Source organism: Hyaena hyaena, unplaced genomic scaffold (genome assembly GCF_003009895.1).
Source record: "Hyaena hyaena isolate Hyena2069 unplaced genomic scaffold, ASM300989v1 scaffold_9, whole genome shotgun sequence".
NCBI classification, from domain to species: Eukaryota; Metazoa; Chordata; class Mammalia; order Carnivora; family Hyaenidae; genus Hyaena; species Hyaena hyaena.
Window position 1 is genome coordinate 6462408 of NW_024080641.1, and position 21540 is coordinate 6483947.

The 21540-nt window shown below is 56.7% G+C and overlaps 4 protein-coding genes across 12 annotated transcripts in view; 3 read left to right on the plus strand and 1 right to left on the minus strand.

The window, feature by feature from the left end:
- Positions 1-707: 707 nt before the first annotated feature.
- PAFAH1B3 (platelet activating factor acetylhydrolase 1b catalytic subunit 3) lies at positions 708-5175 on the minus strand. 4 transcript variants are annotated; one of them, XM_039250778.1, is made up of 6 exons: positions 5093-5175; positions 2809-2906; positions 2532-2621; positions 1778-1894; positions 1577-1699; positions 708-1034 (listed from the first exon to the last, which is right to left on the minus strand). In XM_039250778.1, exons 2-6 carry the CDS (start codon positions 2884-2886, stop codon positions 747-749), a joined length of 696 nt encoding a protein of 231 aa, XP_039106709.1. In that variant the 5' UTR covers positions 2887-2906; positions 5093-5175; the 3' UTR covers positions 708-746. The 4 variants fall into 4 exon arrangements, with proteins under 4 accessions (XP_039106709.1, XP_039106702.1, XP_039106727.1 ...); XM_039250771.1 differs by lacking the exon at positions 5093-5175 and adding an exon at positions 3288-3399; XM_039250796.1 differs by lacking the exon at positions 5093-5175 and adding an exon at positions 3234-3252.
- Positions 5176-5599: 424 nt separating this feature from the next.
- On the plus strand, positions 5600-7578 carry PRR19 (proline rich 19). Of its 3 annotated transcripts, XM_039250760.1 has the most exons (4): positions 5600-5665; positions 6340-6585; positions 6823-6946; positions 7032-7578. In XM_039250760.1, the coding sequence occupies exons 2-4, from the start codon at positions 6346-6348 to the stop codon at positions 7502-7504; spliced, it is 837 nt and encodes a 278-aa protein (XP_039106691.1). In that variant the 5' UTR covers positions 5600-5665; positions 6340-6345; the 3' UTR covers positions 7505-7578. The 3 variants fall into 3 exon arrangements, with proteins under 3 accessions (XP_039106691.1, XP_039106685.1, XP_039106676.1); XM_039250754.1 differs by having other exon boundaries at positions 6293-6946; XM_039250745.1 differs by having other exon boundaries at positions 6340-6946.
- Positions 7579-9487: 1909 nt separating this feature from the next.
- Positions 9488-17929, plus strand: TMEM145 (transmembrane protein 145). 3 transcript variants are annotated; one of them, XM_039250723.1, is made up of 16 exons: positions 9488-9630; positions 10375-10449; positions 10572-10649; positions 10732-10818; positions 10903-11004; positions 11111-11195; positions 11315-11386; positions 11500-11568; positions 12034-12114; positions 12204-12282; positions 12429-12522; positions 13257-13429; positions 14277-14397; positions 16413-16619; positions 17108-17486; positions 17583-17639. In XM_039250723.1, exons 1-15 carry the CDS (start codon positions 9511-9513, stop codon positions 17354-17356), a joined length of 1692 nt encoding a protein of 563 aa, XP_039106654.1. In that variant the 5' UTR covers positions 9488-9510; the 3' UTR covers positions 17357-17486; positions 17583-17639. The 3 variants fall into 3 exon arrangements, with proteins under 3 accessions (XP_039106654.1, XP_039106661.1, XP_039106666.1); XM_039250730.1 differs by lacking the exon at positions 17108-17486 and having other exon boundaries at positions 17583-17929; XM_039250735.1 differs by lacking the exons at positions 16413-16619; positions 17108-17486; positions 17583-17639 and adding an exon at positions 14538-14709.
- A 566-nt stretch (positions 17930-18495) lies between these two features.
- The window catches only part of MEGF8 (multiple EGF like domains 8), a 41269-nt gene continuing 38224 nt past the window's right edge, over positions 18496-21540 (plus strand). For both annotated transcript variants that reach the window (XM_039250703.1, XM_039250710.1), the window contains exon 1: positions 18496-19264. In XM_039250703.1, coding sequence (XP_039106634.1) covers positions 19078-19264 — 187 coding nt within the window. In that variant the 5' untranslated portion in view covers positions 18496-19077. The remainder of the gene's footprint in view (positions 19265-21540) is intronic.

Below are 21540 nucleotides of genomic sequence, written 5' to 3' on the forward strand. Positions count from 1 at the left end.
GCTCTGGCGCTTGGGAGTCACTGTCCCTACTCTGCCTCTCACAGCTGTCCAACCTGTGGGGGCTCAGGAAGGCCCAAGATGAGATGCTGCAAGGGCAGTTCACCCCTAAAGTTCCAAGTGCACCTGAGGGGTCTGAACCTAGGTGGTGCTGGGCAGGGAGGTGGGTGCCCAGCTGCCCAGATACAGTGCTGTTCTTGGTGACCCCTGCTGCCCCCACATGGCCAGAGCCAGCACTGCACCCAGGCCAAAAGGAGCTTCCTGGGTTACACCCCTCACAGTGTGTGGACACTTTCCCTGGAGGAGACACGACTGCTTGGGATGGGGAGGGTCAGGAAGCTTCCATAGGAAATGGCATCTAAGATATGACCAGAACACCAGAAGCTCCAGCCAGGGGATGAGCTTTGGCAACAAGGGCAAGGCAGTTTTGAATGGGCTTTGACTGGTGGGTCACGACGTTCCCAGAATTCTTGTTTAACCTTGATCTGGCAAGCTGGTTTCACTTAGTGTGTTACTGATTGGTAGTGCCTGTGTGGAGCGTTACTGATAGTAAAAATCTGCTAGACTCTGCGAGAACCAGAGTGCCTTGATGGATCGGTGATGCCTGCTTCAGGCAGAAACAGAGCACCCTCCAGGGCTGCAGGGTCACAGAGATCCAAGTTCAGGTTGAGATACCCAGAAGGGCTTGGCCATAAAGCAAGAAACGGGAGACTAAGGAACGAGAATTTAATGTTGGGGCAGGAGGATGCTTAGGGTGTAGCCTCTGGCCGGGGGACACCCTGGCCCTGCTCTTGGGCCAGCAGACGCAGAAGCAGGGAGTGCAGGGCTCGACAGACAGGTGTGTAGCCCAGGCGGCTCAGGTGCAGGTAATCATACATGTCATGGTGACTTATGGTGCCGTCTGAGTGCACAAAGCCAGGGTCGGCATCCAGGAAGTGGGCCCGTGGGTGGCCAGCCAGTGCTGCCCGGACCAGCTCGTTCACTCGCCGGTTTTTCTCACGAAGTGGGTTAGGGTGCTGGCCCCTCGGAAGCAGGCCCTGAGAAAGGCCACCAAGAGTTGTGAGGAGACATCCTACCAGCATCTGGGTATCCTATTCTCTCGGACAAACTGTTCGCCCTCACCAGGAAGTTCCCAGGTGTGGAATATACTAGTGGGGGATCAGAAGGGTAATTCTTGATACCATGTGTGAGACCCCAGCCAGCGACTACCTTCTGGGAGCCATCCCCTTTCCAAGTAGCCATCATAAAAATACGACACCATGGCAAAGGGTCCGTCCCTCTTTCAGAGGAGGACATGTTTCAGCTGGAAGTGATGGCACCTGGATTCACCCCAGGAAGGCCTATTTTTGGCTAACTGAGTTTTGCAACACGCCCCCCCCCCCCCCCCGAATCCTCAGCAATTTCTTGGGCAACAGGAGCTCACTGGTCCCTGAACACCTTAATTATAGCTGCCGGGTGTGTAGCAAGCTTCACCTAGAGATTTTGTTTAGAACCCACTGCTCTGCGCCGCGCTGCCCAGAACTGTGCCGGCTGCGGCCACCCCTCCCATTCTTTCTTCCCCGCCCTCCAAGCCTCTCACCAGCACCACGACCCGGGCCTGGGGCTGCCGTTGGTTCACCAGTTGCACAATGGCCTTGATGCCACCCGTCACTTGCTCTGCTGTGTGTCCATGGTTGTTGGTACCCACCCAGACCACCACAATCTGCGGAAAGAGAGGCATGAAGCGGCGGTAAGGAGGGAGGCTTGGGGCGCGATAGCTGCCCATCCCAGCTCTGCTCACCTTGGGCCGGATGTGCTCCAGCTCCCCATTCTCCAGTCGCCAAAGCACATGTTGCGTACTGTCACTGCCAATGCCAAAGTTAAGTGCGTGCAGAGGAGAAAAGAGCTCCCGCCAGATCTGCAGACAAGAAGTGGGGGGGGGCACCAGGGCATTGGCAGCAAGGACCACCGCCCTCTGTCCAAGACAAAGGTCATCGTGGAAGAGCCCTGCCTTATGGAAGCAGTCTGGTCAAACCTTGCTTTATGCAAACCTATTCCAGTCTCACTTTCATGGAGGTCCATAGAAGCAAGACTCACTTTATGGAAACCTATTCTGCTTGAGTCACACATTGAACTAACGGCACTTACAGTTGATGAAAGCCTTACGGTTTGACCTCTCTTAGTGGAAAGGTAACATAATTGGATTCCCTTTGTGGAGAGCTATTACAGTTGACTTTCACTTAGTGGAAAGACTGGCTTTGTGGACATCCATTAGGGCTGTGCACTACCTTAAGCAAACAATAGAACCTCACTTTAGGGAATCTTCTTGCAAGAAAGCTTCATATTTAAGTCTCAGTACACACAAACCCATCTGACAAAGACTGGTCACACCGTTCCTTCTCTGTAGAATGTTGGATCTTACACCGAAGTTTGGGTGTGCGTGCTGCCTGAGGCTATTTCGGGTACCTTATACCCCGTCTGGCCTGGGCTCTGATTCAGATGTGTCAGTCAGGGCACAGGCCTGGGTGGGGCGGGGAACGGGGGACCGGCCTCACCTCGCACTGGTGCATTAGCTGGACCAAAGAGTCCCCGATGAAGACGACTTCGGGTTCCTTATCTTTGCTGTCGGCCACGAACCGATGGTGCTTCGGGGACGTACAAGGGGGGGAGTCAAAGGCACGCACGCTGCTTGGCTCGCCCCACTCTGCTTCTCCGCTCTGCCTCCACCACCCCAACTACCCTCAGTTTCCTAATCCCACAGAGAGTGTGGCGCCAACCAGCTGCTCTCCGGAGGCCCCTCCCGGACTCCGTATCACGGGCCGGGTCGCTCACCAGGGACATCCAGCGTCCGTCGCCCTGCACGTCCTGCACCGGCGTGGGCTTGCTGGCTGGGTTCTCTTCTCCGCTCATCTTGGCGCCGCGGCTCCTTCCTGCAGGATGGGCGAGCGAGGTCGACCCGGGAGAGTTGGCCGAGGAGGTGGCTCCGCCACGCCCACCCCTCCCTTCCAGGCAACAATGGACGGTCCCGACGCCCGCACTCCGGCGAGGACGACGGCGGATCCCGGGCACCGCCTCCTCCGCGGGAGCGGAAACCTTCACTTAAAAGGGGAGGTGGAATTGGGAACCCGTGCTACCCCCGCGGCGGCCGCGCAGTGGGCTCGTCCGGAGCTTCCCGCCGGGACCACTCACGCTCGGGCGGCGGCGGTCTGCGCCCCCGGGCACCTGGGAACGGGGAGGCGAGACCATCCAGCACCCACCCGTAGGGAGGAACCACACACACCACACCGGCGTCAGGGCGAGGGGCGAACTACCTGAAAGGCCGAGAGTGGGCGGGGAAAACCTAGAGCCTTTCCTTGGGGGAAGAACCCGTTTGCTGTAGGGCGAGAGATGTGCGGAAAGGATCGCCAGCTGTGTGTGCGCGCGCGCGCGCGTAAGAAACCACTTATTATAGGGCGAGAAATGTGGGGAAGGGATCACCAGCTGTGTGTGTGTGTGTGTGTGTGTGTGTGTGTGTGCGCGTGTGTGTGCGCGCGCGCGCCTGTGTGTCATTCACGTGGTGGGGGGGGGAAGGGGAATGAGTGGACGAGTCCATTCCTGGATCCCTTGAGGGGGTGGCTCGTATGCACCTGGCTAGGAGGGGACGCTCCCATTTTCTATTGATGTGGGTAGAAAAAAAAAGCAAGATGTGAAAAATAGAGCCTCAGTTGTAAGGAGACACCCTAAGACAGCGCCAGGACTTTAGTGAGCCTATCTGCTCGTGGGCTTCCCCTGCTCAAAACCACCAGTTTTTGTGGCATAAAATCTATAAACTACATATCTTTGCATTGCAAACATCGCAGGCCCTGCAATTAGGGCAGAAGAAGGTGAAGAAAGAGAAAGGAAATTAGAGATGCTGCAAGGCCCAGGTCCAGCCTGGCGCCCCTCCCGCCCAGCTCATCTTGCAGATCTGTAGCCTCTGTTCCTCTCCCTAAACCCACAAGTGTGTCTAAGCTCTGAAACCTACATCCATAGCCAAGGCCACCTAAGGTCGGCCCCTCCTGGCCTATATTAAACTCAAATCTCAAGTCTTCCCAACCCTTCCTCTTCTCAAGCAGTTGGCGTGGGTCCCACATCCCCCTAAACTTCCTGGTTATATTCCTCTAGTTCTACTTCCAGATGGGACCTTCCCATCTATTCATTCTTTCTAGGTAGGTTGATACTGAAATATAGTTTGATTTATCGTGTTAATGTTTTGCCTCAGTCCACTTGCCTGGAACAGGGCCTGACTCATAGTTCCAAGTTCTATGGCTGCTCCCAAGAACTTGAATGATTATTAAATGAATGGGTCAAATCCTTGCCTTGTCCCAGGGTGTTGGAGAAGACAGATCCAGACACAGAGCTGAGGAAAGGATCAAGGTTGTGATTAAAAGAGGTGGAGAAGAAGGGGCGCCTGGGTGGCTTAGTCGGTTAAGCGACCGACTTTCGCTTAGGTCATGATCTCGCGGTTCATGGGTTCGAGCCCCGCGTCGGGCTCTGTGCTGACTGCCAGCTCAGAGCCTGGAGCCTGTTTCAGTCTGTGACTCCCTCTCTCTCTGACCCTCCCCTGCTCATGCTGTCTCTCTCTCTCTCTCCTAGAAATAAATAAAACATTAAAAAAAAAAGAGGTGGAGAAGGAAGAGAAGGACTCTGAGGGTGAGGGGGTTCTTAGGAGTAGTGTTTGAGTTTGGCTTTGAAAAATTAGGAAGTCTGGGTAAGCAGTATTACATAGATAATGTAGCTTATTAGGGCATGGGGAAACTGCTGGCCATAGCTTTATTTTATTTCATTTTATTTCTTAAGTTTTTTTTTTTTTTTTTGAGAGAGAGGACAAAGGATCTGAAACCCGCTGTGTGCAGGTTTGAACTCACGAACCATGAGATCGTGACCTGAATCGAAGATGGAGGCTTAACGACTGAGCCACCCAGGTGCCCCTATAGCTTGATTTTAAAGTCTGAGGGGACTAGTGTAGATAGCTAAGTTGAAAAGGTAGAGAAGCCGTTCCTGAAGCAAAGCTTAGTGAGAAACAGCTTCGAGGCATTCATTCCATTCAAACCAAGTGCTGTTTCAAGTTAGATGTATCAGCTCATTTTATGCTTACAGCAACCACATGAAGGAGGTACTACTACGAACTCCATTTTACAAAACAGGAAACTGAGGGTCTGAGCAGTTACTTTTCCAAGGTCACACAACTCAAATGTGCTGGTGTGGGTTGTTTGAACCTAGGTAGTCTAACTCCAGATCCTAGCTCTGAGTGACGACTCTATACTGATTCTTTAGGGATGAATTCTGTAACTGTCTGACAACCCGCTGCAAGTGGAGACCGCTACAGCCATTTTTCCCCGGGTGCCTAGCCTCACCGCACTTCTCCCCCGCCCCGGTACAAAAGTCTAAACCAATCAGCATTCAGGAAAGGGGCGGGCCCAGTGGGCCTCACAGCCGATTGGTGTATGGGAGATTCCTAAGGACAAATGAGAGAGGGCTCTGAAAATAAGGCTGGAAAGGACTATAACCGGTACTCTGTGCCTCGTGCCACACGAGAGCAGGAAGTCAAAGGGTGGGGGGGGGGGGGGGGGGTCGTGCGCATGCGTATTTAGTGTAATGCGTTCGAGGCCCAGCGTGAGCCCCGGAAGAGTCCCAGTGCGTCGTGAGCTAGGGTCACCGTGGAAAAGAAGTAATTTCACCCCACAGCCACATGGGGTGGGTGGGGGACGGGGTTCGTTGGGTCAGGAGAAGGTGAGGTGCTCCACCCTTGCCCCGCCCCCGCCAACCGTACCCCCCTTTCCTAACCTCAGCTGCTCACCCTTGCCTCATCTACCCTAGTCCACCGCACTCCCATGACTAGGCCCCAGTTCCTGGTAGCTCCTCCGTTGCCCTCTCTGCTTTCCCGAGGTTTTCTCTGACTCACTTTTTTTTTTTTTTTTTCTGTTTCTCTTCTGCCTTTCTCTCTCTACCATCTCTTTGCACTTTCTGCATTCTCCAGTACCTCCTCTACTTCTGGATTTCTCCTCTGTCCACAATTCTTTTTAGTTCACCAGACCCTGTGGTCTCATGATCCCGTCCCCATCCCCCATCTTCTAGCTGTTTTCTCATGTCCCAGTACCCTTAACCCTTTCTCTGTTCTCTGACAAATCTTACCATTCATCGCGACTCCCTTAACCCCATCCGACTCCCATGACTCCTACCTTGACCAAGTCTTGGCCAGTCACTCCCTACCCACTGCCTTACTTTCATTTTGTCTCTGTAAATAGTCATTCTACTTCACCCCAAACCATCTTCTCTTCTCACTATTCACTTTTAGGTCCCTGACTTATCTGCATGCTGATGACTGTCCTGCCTTTCTTCTAGAACATTATGGACCCCTGGAGGCCAGGCCCTCAGCCTTTCCAGCGGCCTGAGAAACCTGGTCGTGTCCGTCGTCGGAAGACCAGGCGGGAGCGTAACGAGGCTCTGATGGGCAGCCGGCGGCCTTTGGCCCGTCAGGATCCTCCTGTGACCAGTCAGGATCCACCTTTGGCTCCTACTCTTTCCAAGCTCGTGGTCATAACACAGGGCCGGCTGAGCCGGGAGCACCGGGGTCTCTTTAACCATGAGGTGAAATCTCTGGATGTGGCACGGCTGCTTAGGAGTGGGTCCCCGGAGCCAGGCACCCCTTCACTCCCCACCAAACCCTCCCCAAGCCCAAGCCGGGCCCAAGACCCAGCTCCCCAGTCAAGGGGCAAAGAGAACCGGGTGCCTAGAGGCTCAGGCCCAGGCCCACCCAGTCCCCCAGAGCTCCCGGGCTTGGGGCAGCTGCTGGAAGAGCTGCAGTGCCAGCTAATTCTGCCACAGGCCTTCCCCAGGAGGAACCTAGTGCAAGAGGCCAGGGATGCCATCATGGGCACCTTACAGGCCTGCCATGGCTGTGTGCCAGACCTTACCCTGGTGCTCCGTGACTGCCGGCCACCCTTACCAGGTGAGCCCATCTCCTGCTTCCTGTGTTCCTTTCCCCTTGTCTGCTGTAGCTCAGCTGTCTCCCATGCTTTTTCCCTTTGTGCCAGGGACCAAACCTGGAGGCCCTGAAAGACGAAGGATGACACCCTCCTGGATCAACAGCCCGGAGCAGGCCCCACGGGAGGGGAGGCAGAGGAGGCCGCAGAGGACAAAGGAGCTCACTTTCACCATGCCTCACACCCCCAGCACTTCCATGGTGCACAGGGTGAGCCTGGCGCCACCAAAAGGTCCCTGGCCACCCACCTTGCCCTTGTTGCCTTCGCCATCTGGGGCAGCCTGGGGCCCCCCAACAGCCTTTGACCTACTGAAAAGCATCTGGCTGGTAGCCACACCTCCCCCTCCCCGGCCCTGGGGGGTCGGCCCACAACAACCCCTGCCTCAGCCACCATCATCCTTGTTGCCCGCAACCTCTGCCCTGGACTGGAGCCCCAGCCCTCCTGCCGCACTGCCCAGCCTCTCCTGGGTGGTGGCCCAGAGGAGCCCAGAGGCCTGGTCCTTTCCACCTATGAGACTGTACTGAGGGGACTGAGGCTGGGCGAGGGGCAGGAAACCTGCACTCCTGATCACTTCAATAAAGTACCTTCTTCATGGTCCCCTTGATTTTCAGAGTGGCTGACCCAAGGGAGCAGCTTTGCTTTGCTCTGAGTTCTGGGCCCGAGATGGAGGGAAAGATACCATCACTTGTCACCTTCTTGGGGCTTGAGGGCCAGCAGGCTGGGAAACTTGGGGCTTCAGTCAGTCCATGCATCCACCCCCTGAAGCCAACTATGTGCCGGGCTCAGCTCAGGTGATGCTGGGGCCCCAGAGTGAGTGCTACTGTGGCTGTCCCCAGAAGACTCCCGGTCCAGTGGCAGGCACAGACAGTTCCAGTCCCAATGGTTGCATCTTGGGGACAGAGAGGTGCAGGGGCTGAGGGAGTCCAAAGAGGGAGTGATGACTCCTCTCTGGTGATGAGGGAGTTTCTCACAAAGGAGCAGATGTAGACCTTTACAGATTCTAAGATTGGTAAGGACTTACTAGTAGAGGAAGAAAAGAACATTTCAGGCAATTCTCGAAACGCTGTTTTATGGGACACTATGTGCAAGGCCTGGAGGAGGGCAAATAGGAGGTGTGGGACTATTTTCATTCAGTCCATATTCCTAGGATATCCTGGGACCTAGAGTGAGGCATGTCCAGGCCCTGCCCTTGATGGGCTCCTGGTCCAGTGCACATAGGAACTGTGTGTGCAAGATCGCGACAGGAATGGGAGATGAGGCCTGAATCTGCCCTGCAGACTTTTTACTTTGGCCCAAGATACATTTAAAAATTTTGAATTAATTGCCTACTGTTACAAATCAGTTTGCTTTAAAACAAAAGCGAAACAAAAAAAGCCTAACACATTTTTGGCTTCTCTTAAAAAAAAAAAAAAAAAAGAAAAGGAAAAAAGAAGGAAAAGGATCTGGCCGCAGACCTGCTATCCCTTCTGGCAACAGCTGGCTCAAGCCAAGTAGCAGAGGCTGCCTTTTCATGGGGCCTACACTCTCCCCTGAACGTGTTCTGTGCACTTATGTTTTCTGCTTGGCCCCTTGGCTTAGGAAGTTTTTTAAAATGATATTTTGAGAAGCAGCACTTTTTTTTTTTTTTTTGCTGTGGAGGGGGAGGAATGAAGCTAGAAATGTTTGTTGGAATCTGGTCGGGGAAATGAAACTGAGGGACTTGGACGCTGCTCTGTAAAGCCTTTCCAGGGATCCTCATTGCCCACTGGGAAGCCATAAGGTTAGTACCAGCCGGTAGGGGATTGAACTGGGAGATCACACGACTTGGCTGAAGTCTAATGAGAAAGTGGCAATGCTGGGTTTTGAACCCAAGGGGGTTGATTTCAGTCTGCTCTGGGCTTCTCACAACACCACCTCTTCTGCCTCGCAGCAACCCGGTTTCACACCCTGGTGAGCAGTGACTGGACAGGGTCAGGCAACGAAGTGTAGTGGTTGTGGCCCAGGGTTCTGCCATCTCCGTGTTTTGTGACCCAGAACAAACGGTTCACCCTCTCAGCCTCCGTGTCTCTGAGGGTACTTCACAGAGCCCTTGGGATCTCGGATGGACACAGCTGGGGATGGCTGTCATGAGGGCGGGAATGAGCAATCAAAGAGCAGTTTGGGGACTAAACTGGCGGAGAGGTCAGGACAGAGCTGGGGTCCGTGCGTTGGGGGTCATCCCGAGAAGGCAGTCTGGAGGAGGAGGCACGGCTTGGGGGGAATGTGAGTTAAGGGTAGGACGCGGGGAGCAGGAGGTATCAGAAAGACTCCCAGAAGGGAGAACTGAGGCTGGGGCGGGGTAGGGAGCGTGGGGAAGGGTCGTCTTCTCCCATGCCTTTGGGGAAGGCGCCCGGCAGGGCCATCTGGAGAAGGGGGCGGGGAGTGTGGCGCCCAGCGGCCCCTTTAATCGGGGCCGCGCGTTGGCCGGCCCGCGCGCTCTCGCCGCCGTCGCCGGGCCGGAGCGGGAGCCGGAGCGGAGCTGGGGCCGGGGCCGGGGCCCGGAGCGGGCGGAATGGAGCCCCCGCGCGCGCCCGCTCTGTGCCGCCTGCTGCCGCCTCTGTTGCTCCTGCTGCTGCCGCTGCCCCCCCGCGCCCGGGCCAAGTACGTGCGGGGCAACCTCAGCTCCAAGGAGGTGAGTGCGCTGGGCCCTCCCCTGCCACCCGCCGGGCCCCCGGGGGACAGGAGGGAAGGGAAGGAGGAGGGTGCCGCCCCGCCCCCTGCCGCCCTTCCCAGGCTGTCCCTGAGAGCCGCGGTGGGATTGGGGCTGGGGGTAATAGGGGGGACTGGGTCAGGGTTGAGGCTGAGAGGGGCCGTGGGGTCGCGAAGAGACTTGGGGGTTGTAGGAGGGACATTGAGGTCAGAGCTGGGCGGGGAGGAGGGACGGGTTGGGAGAGTCAGAGTTTGGGGTGGGGGTTGGGAGAACGCCAAGGTGGTGCTGAAGGGACAGCACTTTTCACGCCGTGGAGAACCTCGGGTTCACACTCCTGCTCAGGGCCAGGAGAGGGCCCTCTCGAATATCACCGAGTAGGAGATGATCTCTGGGACCACCGTGGGGGCAGTCGTGTGGATAACCCCGGGGATGCCAGTCAGATGGTGTTTGGGACTAAAAGTGGCTGGGATGGGCATCTGGCCCTCGGCCTTTCTCAGTGCACTTGGAAAATGGGAGAAGTGTTTGAGGAGAGGAGAAGAAACTTGGGTGGGGGGCATTTGAGACAAGAATCCTGGACCCAAGGTAAAGGGATCCCAAGAATTTTGGAGGTAACTTGGCCCCCTTATGCTTCTCGGGAAATCAGGTACCCAAGAGTAGGGAAGGAAAGTTGGGGGTCTATGGAGTCCCGGAGTTCTCAAAGGATTCAGGACTGGACCCCTTTTCCAGGACTGGGTGTTCCTGACAAGATTTTGCTTTCTTTCGGATTACGGCCGACTGGACTTCCGTTTCCGATACCCTGAGGTGAGCCTTCCCTGAGCACCCTGCATGCTGAGGCTGGATATTCCCTTGGCCTCCCAAGGCAAGGGCTACCCCGGCTCCCTGCACTCCACTCCCCCCAAACTTCAAAATCTCTGGGTCTGCAGGCCAAGTGCTGTCAGAACATCCTCCTCTATTTCGACGACCCATCCCAGTGGCCGGCTGTGTACAAGGCAGGGGACAAGGTGAAGGCTGTGAGGAGGGTGCGTGGGAGAGGGAAGAAGGTCAGGGCCGGCCAGGGAGTGACAGCGTCCCTGCTTTGCCCAGGACTGCCTGGCCAAGGAGTCAGTGATCAGGCCGGAGAACAACCAGGTCATCAACCTCACCACCCAGTATGCCTGGTCAGGCTGTCAGGTATGGAGGAACGGGCAGGTGCTGAAGGCCAAGGGCCTAAGGGCCACACAGACAGGCTTCAGCCTTCTTCTTGCTCCTGCCCAGGTAGTGTCAGAGGAGGGAACCCGCTACCTGAGCTGCTCCAGTGGCCGAAGCTTCCGCTCAGTGCGTGAAAGGTGGTGGTACATCGCACTCAGCAAGTGTGGGGTAAGAGACGAGGCCGGCCACCTGGGCCTTCTCCTCCTTGCCTTCCTGGTGAGCCTCTACCTGCCCAGGGTCCCCCCCCCCCCTTAGGCCTCCACACTCCCCACAGGGAGATGGGCTGCAGTTGGAGTATGAGATGGTCCTCACCAACGGCAAGTCCTTCTGGACACGGCATTTCTCAGCTGATGAGTTTGGTGAGCATATGGGGACCCAGAAACCAGGAGGTATCTTTATGGAGGTCTACAGTCGGGTGCCCACTGCTGAGGGACACCTAGCTTTGACTGAATCATTTCCTCCTTCTACAAATTGGTAGGGATCCTGGAGACAGATGTGACTTTCCTCCTCATCTTCCTCCTCATCTTCTTCCTCTCCTGTTACTTTGGATGTAAGTCCAGTACATGGTGGTGGGGTTAGGAGTTATGGGGGGGGGCAGGGTTGGGGGAGATGAACTAATCTCCCTTCCTGTCTGTGAACCACCTTCCCCTGCTTTTCTTTTAGATTTGCTGAAAGGTCGTCAGTTGCTCCACACTACTTATAAAATGTTCATGGCTGCAGCAGGAGTGGAGGGTGAGGTTTAGAGTATACCAGCTTTTGAGTTCCGTCAGGGGAGGGACCTAGGGTCCAGATACTTGGGTCTGAGGGAAAGAAGAGGGGCTGGGGGCCTGGACTCCTGGGTCTGAGGGAGGAGGGGGCTGGGACCCTGGACTCCTGCGTCTGAGGGAGGAGAGGGCTGGAGACCTGGGCTTCTGGGTCTGTGGGAGGAGGGGCCCCTGGGTCTGAGGGGGGAGGAGCTGGGGATCTGGATCCTGAGTCTGAGGGAGGCGAGGCTGAGGGCCTGGACATCTGGATCCTGGAGAAGAGAGGCTGGGGCCTGGATGCCAGAGTCTCCTAGGACGTAAGTGGGAGTAAATGGTCTAGAATCCTGACAGGGATGAAGGAGGAGTTCTGGCCATCTGGACCATAATGTTAGGGAACAGTGATGCCCCAAAGCTGCTTTCTGTCCTTTCCTCCCTCTGCCCATTCTCTCCTCAGTCCTGAGCCTCCTGTTTTTCTGCATCTACTGGGGCCAGTATGCTACTGATGGCATTGGCAATGAGAGCCTGAAGATCTTGGGTGAGAATGAAGTGGGCCGGGGGGGGGGGGGGTTGCCTGGGCTCTCTCTGAGCCCTATGTCTGAGACGCCCTCTCCTCCCTTCTCCCAGCCAAGCTGCTCTTCTCCTCCAGCTTCCTCATCTTCCTGCTGATGCTCATCCTTCTGGGGAAGGGATTCACGGTGACACGGTGCCCAGGCTGGGGCGGGAGGGAGTGCTGGGAGGAGGTGTGGCTGGGCTAGGGAACAGGACACTGGGGTGGATCTGGGGGGTGGCTTCCCGCTTCTCCCTGACAGCCCCCCACCCCTGCTGTCTCCCTTCATGGCCTGCTGCCAGGGGCCGCATCAGCCACTCAGGCTCCGTGAAGTTGTCTGTCTACATGACCCTCTACACTCTCACCCACGTGGTGCTGCTCATTTACGAAGCCGAGGTAAGCCTTGCCTCCCCGCCCCTCCCCAAGCTTTTGGCCACCTCCTCCACCTGTCTGCCAGCCCTCTGCCACATCGCACTCTTGCTGGCTCCCTCTCTCCCACTCTGCGATTTCTGCCTGCCCATCTGTCTCTCTAAGTGCATGCCTCCTCTCTTCACCATCTCTGAGGAGCCTTCTTCCTCCTCCCTCTGTCTCTCACTGTCTGTCACATTTATGCTCAATGTCATGACTGAGAGTTCAGGAGTCACACAGACCTGGATTCCACTTGGGCTCTCCCGCTTCCCAGCTAGCTGACCTTGGGTGATGCCCACCTCTTCTAAGCCTGTTTCCTCTTCTATAAAATTGGGAGGGTCTTACTTATTTATCCCAGGGCTCCTCTAAGGCTTTATATTACCTTGGCTTTGACTTTGGCCAAAAGCTGTCCCTTTTGTTTCCCTCTCTGTGAAGTGGGGGTGATAATAAGACCCACCCCATTGAGTCGATGCAAATGGAAAAGCTTATGCATGGTAGTGGTTAGCCCCATGTTGGGCCCCTGGTAGCAAATGTACTCTCTTTCTTTTTCACTCTCTCTCTACCGCTATGTGCTTCTGTTTCCATTTTGTTCTCTCCTGCTGCTTCTGTCCTGAGCAAATACCTCTGCCCCCTGGGCGCCCAGGGGTGGGGTCTAGGGTCTGGGGTCCTTGTGTGGAGGGTAGGAGGTCAAGGCTGTGACGAACCCTCTCCCTTGGGTGCAGTTCTTTGACCCAGGCCAGGTACTGTACACGTACGAGTCGCCGGCGGGCTATGGGCTCATTGGGCTGCAGGTGGCGGCTTACGTGTGGTTCTGCTATGCTGTGCTCGTCTCCTTGCGCCACTTCCCGGAGAAGCAGCCCTTTTACGTGCCCTTCTTTGCTGCCTACACCCTCTGGTGAGACGTGCTGGGCCCCCAAGCTGTCCCTGTCTCCCGGGGCTTCCCAGAAATGGGTGTTCATTTCTCAGACCCTCTTCGGTGAGGCCGATGGGCTTGCAAGTCAGCTAGCTGTCCTAGAGTCTGTCACTTATCCACTTTGTGACCCGGAGAAAATTATTTCCCCAACTAAAAAAACAAAAACAAATAGAGCGCGCCTCAGGTTGCTTACCCATAAAGAGTTACCTTGAGCACGCAGAGGGCAATATAGAAGGGCCTTGTGTCTGGCATGTAGTAGGTATTCAATAAAAGCTAGCTGCAGTTTTTTAGCATTTGACATAACACAGTCGTACAGTGGGCAGATTCTAAGCCTGACTCCCTGGGTTCAGATCCCAGTTCTAAAGCTTGTAAGTTGTATGACCTCACACAAATCAATGAACTTCGCTCTGCCTCAGTGTTCTCACCTGTTTAATGGGGATGGAAGGTGTACATGCCTTATAGAGTCATTGTGAGAGTTGATGAGTTTACATACGTGAGAAGCTTAGAAACAGGTCTGGCTTGCAGTTGAGTCCATAATTGTTATTAGCATATGTGAAGGCATTCGGCAAACACCTTTTGATTTCCTATCAGGTGCCAGGATTTGGGGTGGGGTGGAACAGAGTTAAATTCAACCTAGTCTTTGCCTTCCAGAATTTCCCAGTGGGATTCCAGCCCCCTTTTAACCTCTGGCTTCTGAAGGTCACACTGGCTTCTGTCCAATTTGGGATGCACCCGGGCCCTGCGTGTGCGCGTGGCAGGGGGGCTGGGGCCATAGGTCAGGGAGGAGGGCAGGGGCAGTGTCTCTACTGACCTAGCATCTCCCCTTCAGGTTCTTTGCCGTTCCTGTCATGGCCCTGATCGCCAACTTTGGGATCCCCAAGTGGGCCCGGGAGAAGATTGTCAATGGCATCCAGCTGGGGATCCATTTGTATGCCCATGGCGTGTTCCTGGTGAGGAAGGGCATCCAGGTGGGGGTGGGAGCCTGATGGGCGGACGGTGGGTGAGGCTCCCCAACCCCTGAACTGCTGGGACCTTCCGTTCTGAGCTCTCCATCCATTTCCCTTCTCTTCATCCTTTACTCATTCAACAGACACATACTGGGAGCCTGCTGGTTTCCTGCGGGCCACTCTGCTGTGTCCCCCCAAGAGGCCAGCCTCTTCTATTCTCTCCCACCTTGTGTCCTGGCCTCTTTCACCAACCACACCCTCTTTTTTTTTTTTTTTTCCTTAAGTAAACTTTACGGTCAATGTGAAGATCAAACTCATGACCTTGAGATGAAGAGTCACATGCTCTACTGACTGAACTCCGCTCTCTTTCTTGGTCCCTCCCCATTCCTGACCCTGTGCCCCCCGACTCTCACATTTCCCTTCTGTATCCCACTGCCTTCCCAAACCCCTTGGTCATTACTCCACCCTTCACCAACACATTCTGCCATCTGCCACACCATCACAGGCCATTGTTCAGGAAGAAGCAGGTGGAGAGGGTCAGGCTGGAGCTCCAGGGGGCCTAGATCTGAATGACAGCAGGAGGCGATCAGCACCAAACCTCTTCTTTGCCCTGGTTTATATCCTATCTGGCCTTCTGGGTGACAGTTCATATATCTTGTTTAATTGTGTCAGAGCTGCCCCAGGACAGCATAGATAATGGTCATTGTACCCACTATACAGAAGAGGGAAGCCAAGGCCCAAACAGGGGAGGTGACCCGCCAGAGCTCCATGGCCTCTGGTAGCAGTGCAGGGCCTTTGCGCCCCATCCTTCCACAGCCAGCCCTAAGCGGGAGCCAGACAGGAACATAGACATTGGTGAGGACCCAGGCTCCTGACCCCTGGGGTCCACAGTGTGCTCTGAGTAGTGAATGTACTCAGTCACAGATGGCCTGGTCCCACATTTTCTACCCCAGAGCCTGACTTAGGTACAGACTCACCTTCCCAGGGCAGCCCTTCCTGAAGCTCTGCAGGAAGTCAGAAAGGGACAGAAACAGGAAAAATGCTAAAAACCATTATGTACCAAGCTCTACCCTCTCCTCATTTTTCCAACTAGGCACTGCCATCCCTTTTCCCCAGTGAGGCTCAGGGAGTTTTAGCAATGTGCCCCAGGTCCCATACTCAACAAGCTGTGGGGTGAGAGGTGGGGTGCAGGCCCTGAGCCCCAAAATGCAGTGACCTCTTAGCTATAGTTCACCTTCACCCAGTTCCTTTTGTAAAAATGCACAGTTAGCTCAGCACAGCCCCCTTCTGCTGCTCACTGCTTTCAGCTGCTTGTCGCCAGGACCTTAGAGGGGTCGTGCTGGGATTCCGCGTGCAGTGCTCGAGTCACACCCAGTCCTGCCACACCCAGTCCCTGCCCTCAAGATCTACTAGACTAGCTGGGGACACACTTCCTACATTCAACCAGTATTTATTGAGTGCTTATGCACCAAGTACTGTTCCAAAAGGTATTGGGGATTCTGCAGGGAACTGAACAAATTCCTGCCCTCACAGAGCTAACCTTCTAGAGTTTTATCAGGTGTTGTGGTCCAATTGACCTTTCTGTGTTTATGAAAATATCCTATACTCTGTGCTGTCCGATTCAATAGCTACTATCCACCTGTGGCTATTGAGCACTTCCATGGGACTAGTGTGACTAAAAACAAAACCTTTAGTTTCATGTTGATTAAGTTAAATGTAAATACCCCCATATGGCTAGTGGGTATCATACCGGACAGTGAAGGCCGCTGAAACGGAACCAGTGATAAGTCAGTGATCTGGGCTCTGACGGAGGAAGCATCAGAGCTGTGACGGAGGAAAAAGTCAGAACTCAACACACACTGCTGAGAGCCTGGGTAGGCCGCCTAATCCGGAGTGAAGGACTGTAGGGAAGCGCGGGGGACGTCAAGTGAAGGGGAATCCTTACGACCCCATGTTTATGGAGACAGCCTGAGGCCCGGACAGTGCTGCTCCAACCAGCACCTGGCCTCTCGCCCCAGATCATGACACGCCCGTCGGCGGCCAACAAGAACTTCCCGTACCACGTGCGCACGTCGCAGATCGCCTCAGCCGGGGCCCCGGGCCCCGGAGGGAGCCAATCCACGGACAAGCCCTTCCCGCAGCACGTCTATGGGAACGTGACGTTCATCAGCGACTCGGTGCCCAACTTCACGGAGCTCTTCTCCATCCCCCCGCCCGCCTCCTCCGTAAGCCCCGCGCCCCCGGCGCACGAGGAGCTGCTGGCGCCGCCCCTGGAGTACCTGACCCCGCTCCCGGCCCCGCCGCCGCCCCCCTCGCCCGGGCGCCTGAGCCCACCCCCTGCCTTTCGCACCCCCCGAGCCCCGACACCGCGCCGCGACCGCCCCCCGGCGCCCGCGCCCACCCTGCCAGACTGGGTCCTGGCGCTGTTGCGCACGCCCCCGCAGACGCCACGCGCCGTGCCCCCGCCACCGGCCTTCCGAGGCACTGCACCCACTCCCCGGCCGCCGCCGGAGTTCGCCCGGCGCGCTCCGACACCGCCCCTAGAGTACCTAGCCCCGCTGCCCAGGCGCCCGGCCGCCCGCTCCTTCCCCGATTGACACCTGCGCCCGCACCTCGGGAGGGGGGCTCCTTTGCGGGGAGGGGGACGGGCCTTCGGGGCCGCATCTGCCCCCCGTGGGTCTCGGACGGCCTCTGACCCTGAACCCCCTCCCAGGCCGGGAAGCAGGTGGAGGAGACGGCGGTGGCGGCGGCGGTGGCCCCGAGGGGCCGTGTGGTGACCACGGCCGAGCCGGGCGCGGCCTCCCCGCCCCTTCCCGCTCGGTTCCCCAAGGCGGCCGACCCGAGCTGGGATGGCCCGACGCCGCCCTACCAGCCGCTCGTGCCCCAGACGGCGGCGCCGCACACCGGCTTCACCGAATACTTCAGCATGCACACGGCCGGGGGCACCGCACCCCCGGTCTGAGCACCCTTGCCCACCCCCGCCCCATGAGCCGCACGCCGGGCCCCGGCCGGGCTCCGGATCCCCGCTCTATCCCGGCCCCAGGGCTCTGCCATCCCAGGCCTTCCCGACCCTCCCCACCCCGCGCGCCCAGGTAGGGGTGCTTACTGTCCCGCTCACCCCCACCCCCACCCCCGACTCTTGTGCCAAACGGTCCCGCGGGAGCCGCTCTCCCCGTCCCCTCCCTCAGCCCCTGCCCCGAGCGGCGCCGGATTCTGGGCTCCCGCTGTTCCGAGACCTACGGCCCCCTGGCCCCCTCCGAGACCTCTGATCCCGCCGGACCCCGGAACACCAGTGACGATCGCCGGGACCCTGCCCGTGACTCTCCAGGACTCCGCGACCCGAGCCATTGCTACTGGGACGGATATTGTGAATCTGGTCTCGACTCTGAAACCTTCCCTTGGATCTCTGTGCCCTCAGACCCGTGCTCTGCCCATCCTGTCTCCATCCGGGGGCCCTCCCTGAGGTCCCCGGCAGAAAGACTTTTTCCCCCTCTTGCCAAAATAAAGCGGATTCGTTGAGTTTTTATCTATAAAACGGCCTCTTTGCATCTTGATGCTCAGAGGCGGGGCTGGGCATGAACCAGTGCAGGGTCTGGACCTCAGTGTGTCCATCTGTGAAATGGCATTTGGGGAGGGGCCTTCACGTTGGCCCGGAATCTGGGAGCACTGAAGATACGAATCATCTAACAGAACCCTCTTATCGCGCCGCTCCTTTATTTTCACCTTTTCTTCTCCAGTCAGAGCTAGAGGCGCCCTCCAGTGGCACAAGCTTTGCTCAACCACCTGTACCCCGAGTTTGGGTTACGATTTTGGCACTGCGCATGTGTCATTCTCTCTTCGCAGGCCAAGGAGGTCACTGCTGCGCACGCGTCTGGGAACAAATGGGCGGGGAAGTTTCCGGAAGTCTCCCTTTGTGGAGGGGTGGGGTCGGATGCTCTGCAGTCCTCCCAGGGCCGCTCTGACCTGCGGCTCCGCGACTTCTCGTCTCCTCTCCATCTTTCCTCCCGCAGCGGCCGCTCGGCCCCCGCCCCCTCGCCCTCCCAGCGGGTCTTCCCAGGCCGCTCTGGCCCGAGCGTCCCCTCGTCTCTCTGATCTGGCCCATCCGGCTCCGGAGGGAGGCGCGGGTGGGTGAGCAAGGGAGTGCGTCTATGGGGTCCAGGCCTGAGCCCCTAAAGACGGGCTCCGCCCCCGACACCCGCTCGCGCCCCGCCCCCGGCTGGAGGGGTCTCTCCCGGACCTTCGGGGTCTGGCCCGGCACGACCCGCACCCTTTATGGAGGCCCCCGCCGGGCTGTAGAGCCCTTCTCTCCCTGGGGACCCACCCGTATATAAGGTCCGTTTCGGCCTGCAGGGGCTCGCGTCTGTTACCGCTGGACACCGTTTATGGGGTCAGCTAGCCTATGGGGGCCCGTGACTATAAGCGACTCCCACGGTCCCCAGGGGGCGGCCCCGTCCGTAACGACCCCTTTTACAGGCCTTTCCATGGGTCTATAGGCTCTACTCGGTTTCCAGAGCCCGTCTACAGCGGTGGCTCCCTTCTCGGGGAGTGCAACTCCTGGACCTCCCCGGTCTATAAGGCCATGTCGCGTCTATAGAGGTCACATTTGCAGGGCGTCGCGCCGCGTGGAGGGCCCTCTCAATCGTTACGGCCTGCCCCGTCTGTAAGTCAGTGCGGGAGGCGGCGATGGCCCTGCGCCCGGCTCTGGCCGTGGCGCTGGCTGTATCTTTGGCCCTGCTGGGGCCGCTGTCCCCTGGGGCCCAGGCAGGGGACTGCAAGGGACAGCGGCAAGTGCTGCGAGAGGCGCCAGGCTTCGTGACCGATGGTGCGGGCAACTACAGCGTCAATGGCAATTGCGAGTGGCTCATCGAGGGTGAGTGGGGCCGCGTGGGTCACGCACTCACCCATTCGCTAATTCATTCATTTGTACGCTCATTAATTCACTCACCGCATTCCCAGACTCCGGTTCTGGTCCAGATCCTTTTGCTCTGAAACGCAGCCAACCTGGGCCCTGCCCTGGAAGGCCTTGAAGTCTGGTGGGGGAGTCGCACCCAGACCCAGATGGACAATTATAAGCCAAGAGCATCAATGAGAGATATTCTGAATAATTGTTAGCAACTCAGGCTCTGAGCCCAACCACCTGCTTCAGATTTGGGTCCACTTGTCACTGGCTTTGTGAATTTGGGCAGGCAGCTTCCTTTCCTCTGAGGTTCGGCTTCCCCTCTCCCCAAGTGGGGATAATAATATTACCCACCTTATAGGGTTGTTGGAATTAAATGAGAACAGTATTTAACGTGCCTGGCACATAGTAAATACACAATAAATGGTATTAGGATTATACTGTTGTTATTTTTTATTAAGTTTTAAATGTTTATTTATCTTAGAGACAGAGCATGATTGGGGGAGGGGCAGAAAGAGAGGGAGGGGCAGAAAGAGAGGGAGACACAGAATCCAAAGTGGGCTCCAAGCTCTGAGCTGTCAGCACAGAGCCTGACGTAGGGCTCGAACTCACAAAGGGTGAGATCCCCAAATTGGACACTTAACCAACTGGTGCACCCAGGTGCCCCTATACTGTTGTTATTTTTAAAGTACTTCAACGAAAGCGGTTTTTTTGCAGTTGTTCATGTGCCAGACATTATACTTGCCACTGAGACCTAACAGTGACTAAGACATGACTTGGTGTTTAGATTCCAGTGGGGAAGACAAAGACAGAAATAGACAGAGAGCGACTGTCCAGAGAGGTTGGAACTGTGACAGAGGAACCCCAGGGGCCTGGGGGAGCCCAGAAGAGGTACCTAGCCTTGGGGCTGGGAGAACAGAGAGGGCTTCCTGGGGGAGGAGATGTCTGAGCTGAGCCCCAAAAGACCAACAGGAATCAGCCAGGAAAAAAGAGGAAGAACGTTCCAGAAGGAACAGCCTATGCAGAGGCCCCATCACTACCCTTATGGTCTTCTCGTTCAGTGGGAGAAGCAAACCCTCCCTCCTTCCCCCCAACCCCTCCACCCCGGGAATGGGAAGCCCAGAAGATGTCTGACTTAGCCCGGCCTATAGCTCAGATCAGAGGCATGTGTAGGAGGGAACCAAATGGCATTCTAGGCAAGGAGAATAGTCCACGTAAAGGCCTGGAAGCAGGAGAGTGTGATACTTTTGAGGAACTGAAAGTCCAGTATGCTAGCACACAGAATACGAGAAGATGAAGAGTGAACTAGAGGGTGGAGGACCTTGGGGTTTTGAGCTGTACCCTCAAGGACGGTAGGGAGGTGGAAGAGAAGTCCAAAGGCAGTGGCCAGAAAAGTCCCGGAAGGCCTCTCGGCAGGGGATGTGGAAGCTGGCCTCCAAGGAAGGGGGGAGGGGTTCCCCCAGAGGAGGTTCTGGCAAAGGCCAGAGGTGTGATGGCCTAGATCATGCGGGGCCTCCCTTTGCAGGCTGCAGACCTTGGTCTTTGTGTGGGGACCCTGGGGAGCTGGGGGGGGGGGCTTTGAGCAGGGAAGGACATGGTCTATGTTTTAGATCTGTGTGGCTGTTGTTTGGGGTATGGATGAAGCATTTTTCTTGGGGATGAGTGTGTCTGTCCCTACTTGGGGGCCATTCCTGTCTGGGGGTGTGGGTGAGCACAGAATGGGAAGTACGTGTATGTTCTGAGTATACATCATTCTCTGGCCTTCATGAGCACTGGCCTGGTCGGGAATGGTAAGGCTGGATGCAGACATATTTTCCACAGTATGCCCAGGGCTGAGACAGGAGGAGGTGCAGAGGTCGGGGAGATGGTCTAGGGGGATGAGAGTATCCCCCTGGGGGTCACAGAGGAGGAGGAGGAGCTCCTGAAATAGGGTTCTGAAGCATGCATAGGAGTTTACGGGGTGAGATAATGGAACAGAAAAGAGAGGCTGGTGTATGTGTCTCAGGAGCCCTGAGTAGGTTTGCCTGGTCTGGCTGGACTTGGCTGAGAAACGAGGGCGCCACAAGCATGGGAAGAATGGCCTTCAAAGTCATGCTGAGCACTGATGGGGAGCCACAGAAGGATTCTGAGTAGGAGTTTGAGCCACTGGCCAGGTGCAGGGTGGGCTGGAGACTTGATGTGCTAGTCTTTCCGGAGAGGATGAGTTCTGAACTGGGGCAGGAACGGAGGAGGTGGAGAGCGGCAGTGAG

Bases quoted from the DNA above. Each gene is read 5' to 3' on its own strand.
- PAFAH1B3 (XM_039250778.1), bottom strand. From the start codon at position 2,886: ATGAGCGGAGAAGAGAACCCAGCCAGCAAGCCCACGCCGGTGCAGGAC. The intron at 2,622-2,808 runs GTGAGCGACCCG...ACGTCCCCGAAG, and splicing joins ACGGACGCTGGATGTCCCTG to CACCATCGGTTCGTGGCCGA. The intron at 1,035-1,576 runs GTGAGAGGCTTG...GGCCTTTCTCAG, and splicing joins AGGCCCGGGTCGTGGTGCTG to GGCCTGCTTCCGAGGGGCCA.
- PRR19 (XM_039250754.1), top strand. From the start codon at position 6,346: ATGGACCCCTGGAGGCCAGGCCCTCAGCCTTTCCAGCGGCCTGAGAAA. The intron at 6,947-7,031 runs GTGAGCCCATCT...CCTTTGTGCCAG, and splicing joins CTGCCGGCCACCCTTACCAG to GGACCAAACCTGGAGGCCCT.
- TMEM145 (XM_039250723.1), top strand. From the start codon at position 9,511: ATGGAGCCCCCGCGCGCGCCCGCTCTGTGCCGCCTGCTGCCGCCTCTG. The intron at 10,819-10,902 runs GTATGGAGGAAC...GCTCCTGCCCAG, and splicing joins ATGCCTGGTCAGGCTGTCAG to GTAGTGTCAGAGGAGGGAAC. The intron at 11,387-11,499 runs GTAAGTCCAGTA...CTTTTCTTTTAG, and splicing joins CCTCTCCTGTTACTTTGGAT to ATTTGCTGAAAGGTCGTCAG.